The 6142-nt window shown below is 45.3% G+C and overlaps 1 protein-coding gene across 5 annotated transcripts in view; it reads left to right on the top strand.

The window, feature by feature from the left end:
* The window catches only part of Wdr59 (WD repeat domain 59), a 104509-nt gene extending 98853 nt beyond the window's left edge, over positions 1 to 5656 (top strand). For all 5 annotated transcript variants that reach the window (XM_074055652.1, XM_074055654.1, XM_074055653.1 and 2 more), the window contains one exon: positions 4743 to 5656. In XM_074055652.1, the coding sequence (XP_073911753.1) occupies positions 4743 to 4978 (236 nt within the window). In that variant the 3' untranslated portion in view covers positions 4979 to 5656. The remainder of the gene's footprint in view (positions 1 to 4742) is intronic.
* Positions 5657 to 6142: the final 486 nt, after the last annotated feature.

Below are 6142 nucleotides of genomic sequence, written 5' to 3' on the forward strand. Positions count from 1 at the left end.
CTTCTCCCCTCCTGTGTGTGTGTGGCTGTAGAGGGGTTGCAGACAGTCCTTGGCAGCCTCACTTGGACATGGCCATCAGTCATGCTTTAGGACTTAATTCTTGCTGATTTTGGACCTGAGAGCAGTCCAGTCTTTCCAATCCAATCTTTCAGAGCCCTTTAGTTTACAGATGGGGCGTGGCATCTATGGCAGCTGTCACCCTTGAGGACATTCTTGGCTTCAGTATCTGTTGCTGGCAGTTATAGTAGGTACCTTTGTCTGGTATCTTCTTGGGAAGTGGCTAGCTTGGTGACCTAGAGGTGCTGAGGTTTTTTAAGGGAGTTAAAAATTGTGCTTGCTCTTGGTTGTGTTTCCTCTTGCTGTCCCTGCCTGTCCTCTGCTGCTGGGCCCTGTTAAACACATGGAAGGCTATCTCCATCAGTTGGTTTGGAGGAGTCTGGGGACCCAGAGCCAACTTCTGGAGTTTTCTATATGTATCAGGAGCTGATTGGATAATGAAATGGGTCTCCAGGATAATTTGGTCTTCTTGGGATTTAGGATCTATATTAGTATACTTTCTAAGAGTTCAGTAAGTCAATCCTTGAGGACTGGGTTTTTGTTTGGCTCCCGAGTTATTATTCCTTCTGCCTTGTGAAAGTTAATCTGTTTGTAGACACGTCTCTTCTTGCCTTCCTGGAAGATGTGGGTGGTTCCTCCCTGGTTAGGTGGATAGTCCCAGAAAGGGTCGGCATTGGTACTGCATTTGCCTCTTAGGGAAAAGCATTCTTTACAATATGCTGTTCATCAGCATCCCAAATGCCACACTTCTCATCAGGACAGCAATAGTGAGAGACAAGCACAAAGTCCTTCCGGGTGCAATCAAAAGTGATAGCTGAGCTGGGGACATGGCTCAAGTGGTAGAGTGCCTGCCTAGAGAGTGTGAGTCTCTGAGTTCAAACCCCAGTACTGGAAAAAAAAAAAAAAAGGACAGGAAAAAAAAAAAAAACCAACCATGTTCCTGAATTCCTACATAAAGTGACCTGGATCCTCAGAGAATTTACCTAGTCTTCCTTTGCAATGTCTCAGGGGACATAGACTCTCACAGTTCTACTCCCTGTAGCTGTCACTTCTTGGAGGGAGGCGGGGCAGGAGATGTATTGTCCCCCCATGGGCTTCCAGTTAGAAGTGATGTTTTCTCTTCCTGTGCTTGAAGGGGAACCAAGAAAGAGATGCTGAGTCTTTACTGATAAAGTTAAACACTTTCCTAACAATAGATCTGATAAACATCTGGACTATCTCTTAATTCCATAAAGATCTGAACATAAGGAATCTCAGTATTTCTCCTACCTCTACAGAACAGATCAAGTTGCAGGATTTAAACTTCCATTTTCGGACCAAATTTCTCCATCTTCCAATTTGTATTGAGGCTAAGTTACATTACAGAACTGAATTAGGTCCAGGCACTGGTGGCTCACTTCTATAATCCTAGCTACTTGGGAGGCTGAGATCAGGAGGATCATGGTTCAAGGCCAGCCTGGGCAAATAGTTTGAGAGATCCCATCTCCAAAATAACCAGAGTAAAGTGGACTGGAGGCGTGACTCAGGCAGTAGAGTGCCTGCTTTGCAAGCATGAAGCTCTGAGTTCAAACGCCAGTCCAACCAAACAAACAAACAGAAATGAATTAGAGCATTTATTTTAAGCTAGTCTATAGATAGTTACTTCCGACTCACTGAGAATGCATCCCAAGGGTGAGTCTGTTGAAATTGATTGGGAGCCTTCCGTAGTCTATAAGAAAATAAAGAAGAAGGTAGCAGGGTCCTGATCTTCCTGGAGGAAGTTGGGGATTTAACTCAGTGGAAGCAAGGCCCTGAGTTCGGTCCCCAGCACTGAAAAAAAAAAAAAAGGAAAAATAGAAAAAAAAAAGCAAAAGAAAAAAGACAAAAAAAACCCCAAAAAACAAGGCAACTGATCCTCCTGGAGGATACCTGAGAGCTCAAGAGAGAGGATCTGGTATCCCAGTCTCCTTTTTTTTTTTGATGGGGCTGGGGTTTGAACTTAGGTTTGAGCTTGCAAAGCAGATACTCTACTGCTGAGCCACACCTCTAGCCCATTTTGTTCTGGTTATTTTGGAGGTGGGTTCTCATGAATGATTTGCCTAGACTGGCCTCAAACCACAATCCTCTTGATCTCAGCCTCCCAAATAGAGTTACAGGTGTGACCCACCAGCACCCAACAATATGAATATTTTGATAAGCAAGAATACACTACACCAATTCAATCTGTTAGAAAAAAAATTGTTATCCTGTCTTCTTTAGGGGACAAAAATTTCACTGAAGGCAAAATTTAGCCTCTCATTTTTGACCCTTATCTATTAGTCAGAGGACCTTTCCCAGTTGACATCAGTGCCCCCGAGTCTATACTCCAACTTGGTGGTGGCCACCCCAGGTTGTGGAGCCTTCTTGGACCTTCCCAGAAAGCTCAGGGTGAAGTCACCTAGACTTAGTGTCCTTCCTGATTTTGATCTCTATAAGGTCCCTGGTTTCCCTCTGGAAATTCATCCCTGCTGAGTCATAGCAAGTAAAAAATGAGTAGTGCCACATTCTTGTACACTATGCCAAGAGGTCATGTGATAGAGAGACAGGCCCATTGAGGAAATCATTGCTCTCTGCATCTTTTAACAGCAAATGAAATTGTTGGGACAGCATACTCAAAAGTCCAGTGCAAGTCAGGCATTGCTCTGCAAGGAAATACCTGATTGCTACATGGCAAAAATATTCATGTAATTCCTTCCCTCACCACCATGGAAACGGAGTAACAAATAGGTGGAAGATGACAATGCTGATGCTGGGTATGGTGGGGTAGAATCCATGAAGTAAGACAAGGTAGACTGAGATCTTCGGAAAAGGCCCGAGGAAGTCAGAAACTGGGGAGAGCAAAACCTGGCAGAAAACCCAACCAGGGGAGCTGCAGGAATTGGGTGTGGATAGTTTTCTGCTCCATTGCATGGAGATTGACTTGCGGAGGACAGGAAGCTTAATGCCTGTCTGTCCTGCTCTATGACCCTCTCTTCCTGTCATGGAGTCTTCAAACATTAAGTAACCTAATGACATTTAAATGCTTGACCTGTGCCCGCAGTGTGCAGCAGTTTGGCTTTGATCTCAGAGCAGAGAAAGATCTGAGAGGAGGGGGCTTGAAAGGGAATGCCAGGGCCATGTGAGCAACACAAGGCAGTTAAGAATGAGCTTACTAGCTCCTCAGAAAGGCAGTCACCTCAGCTGAATCTGGCAGCTCTTCAAATGTGTCTTGCTGAGGTCACCAGAGAAATGTCACTGGAGATGAATGGTGGGTTCACCGAAGAAAGAATTGAGGAGCAGACACACAGAAGAATTTTAAACAGGGCAAGAATTTATTGAAGCAGAAGCAAGTGCAACCCTGTTTTGGTCATTGCTGGGGACTGTTGACCACTGTACCAAGAAGTTGCCTCAACCTTGGTCAGCTGTTACTCTGGGAGAATGGTGAAGCAGGTTGTTTGGCAAAAATGCACCCGGGGCATGGTACTGCACCTGCTCTCTGGCTTCTTTATGTCATTGTTCTCTTTCTTCCCACGTACACCCCCCTCTCAGTAGGGCTCATTCAGGGTTGCAGATTGCCAGGTGATACCGTAAAGGAAGGAGGGCAAAGCAGTTTAGTATATTTGCAAACAAGGAGTTGGCCTGTGTAATTCATGTTGGCCAAAGGGCAAAGTGGAGGCAGAAAGGGGTAGATAATGAGGCATGGATTAGAGATGAAAAGGTGAAGACCTGAACGGCTGGCTGGGAAAGGGTTAGTGGGTGGATTTGGGAGACACCAGGGATCCTGTTAAGAATTTCAGCAGAGGGATGATGGACACCCAAGATTAGAAGTCCTTAGTGAGCGGGGGTGTGTCTTGAAGGTCAATGGTGGCAACAGAGAAAAGGGGGAAAAGGCTAGTGAAGCCGATGGCTTCAGCCTCAGAAGAAAGTGATGGTCTGGGGGTAGTAATGGGGCCTGGTACCCACTCTCCCTGCCCCTGCCATTGTATGGTGTAGAGGCATCTTGGATTTAAGTAAGGTCAGGTGGTGAGGGGATGTTTCTGAGTAAAGAAAGTGGGGTACATGGAAAGTTTTGTCATCTAGGTGGTCCCTGAGCAGCACAATGAGAGGAGGGGAGATGGAAGGTAGCAGAGACACCTGGATACAGGGACATCAGGTAGGGAATGCAGATCAAGCAAATGGGGTCTGGGCCTTATGGTCTTCCAGGAGCCAGGGTCCCTGTCCTATACAGCAGTGGAGCAGTGTGGTAGTGTCCTGATGTGGGCCAGCTTACTACTCAGGCAGCAGGTGGGCAATCAAAAGGACTGGCTGTAGAGTAGGTAAAACCTCCCAGGTCTCACCTGAAGTGTTATTCCTTTCTTTCAGTAAATCTAGTGTCAGGCCCCTGCAAGCTGTGGGGGATGCAGCTGCCACCTGCTTCGGAGTGCTTGCTGTCCCCCAGGGCGTCTCTAGATTGCACTAGAAGGAGTTCTGCTATTTTTGTTTTCCTAATTTAAAAATTTTTTCTTTTGGTGCTACCAGGGATTGAACTCAGGGCTTCGTGCTTCCTAGGCAAACGCTGTACCGCTTGAGCCATGTCCCCAGCCTCTACAATCTGATAAAATCCTGAGGAATACAGCTTTCTTACCTGACAACACCCAGTCTCCTTTTTTCAGAACCAACTCACTTTGCCTGTCTCTTCCTGTTTCCAGAGTTTGGCGTGTACTGCAGTCACTGCCGGAGTGAGGTCCGTGGAACACAGTGTGCCATCTGCAAAGGCTTCACATTCCAGTGTGCCATCTGCCATGTGGCTGTGCGCGGGTCATCCAACTTCTGTCTGACCTGTGGGCATGGTGGCCACACCAGCCACATGATGGAGTGGTTTCGGACCCAGGAGGTGTGTCCCACTGGGTGTGGCTGCCACTGCCTGCTGGAGAGCACCTTCTGAACATGTAGACAGTGGTGGTGCTGGAAATCCCAGCCCATGAAATGAAATGAAATGCCAGTGAAAGCTTTTCTGGGGAGGGGAACGAGAATCCAGTTATCCTGGGAGCTGCTGACTGTCCTGGTGTGTGCAGGTGCACAGGTCAGGCTTGGTGTTTGTCAGATGAGGAACCACAGTAGATGTTTTCATGAGGAAAAACATTTGCCTCCAGAGCCAGTGGAGCTTTAAAGCATGAGTGGGCTCTCCTGATGCTAGTACAGAGACCAGAGTCAATGGCTAAAGACAGGTTCTTGAACCAAAGGACAGTGGATGTTAGTTTAGTCAACAGTGGGTCTGTGACAACTGTAGCTTTAAAAGCTGGTACCTTTAATGAGTTGATGGAGTGTGACTGTCTAAAACATGACACTGAAAGTGTAAATACATGTGTAGATAAGGATTCTTAAGATGCATATTTTTAAATTTCTCCTCCAGCTGCTTTCCCTTGACTAATAAAATTAGTAATTGTTCAAAGAAAAAAACTCAGAAAGCTGATCATCTCAGTGAATCATTTTTCATCCTACCTTGTGATTTCAATTAGCCAATTTGGATGGACCCAAAATAAGTGCTTCAGTTTTTAATGGAAATGCTGATTGACCTTGATCATCTGACAGGAGAAAGTAGAATTTGATATATAAGTTTCTTCCCACACCTGAGAGTCATAACTGTTTCTTCTAGGAAAAGGAAGGTGGGATTTCCTCTCAGCGTTGTTACCACAGTCCCCTTCTGGTCAAGCTGGATGGGTTCCAGAGAGCTCCTCACTCTTACTTGGGCTTCCTTGTAAACTGTGTAACCATACCCAGGTTTATCTGTGTGCTGGTGGCTTCAGCTTGTATGCCCGCCATCTCTTCAGAATGGTTTTTAATACATCACAATTTTTATGTGCCGGGAAAGAGAAATCCTTGTCCTTTTTCCGGTATTTCTGTTGAAATTCCTATTTCTTAGAATTTTATAATTCCAGGTTAATTAAGCAATATATATAGCTACATTTATAATAGGAGATCATTGTGCATCACCATTTCAAACTTTAAGTTATGACCCATGGATGGATTGTGAAATTAATTTAGTAGACAAAATTAGCATTTAAAAAAAATTAAATATTGTGGAAGAGAAATGATCAGAATGTATTCC

This window comes from Castor canadensis, chromosome 15, assembly GCF_047511655.1.
Source record: "Castor canadensis chromosome 15, mCasCan1.hap1v2, whole genome shotgun sequence".
NCBI classification, from domain to species: Eukaryota; Metazoa; Chordata; class Mammalia; order Rodentia; family Castoridae; genus Castor; species Castor canadensis.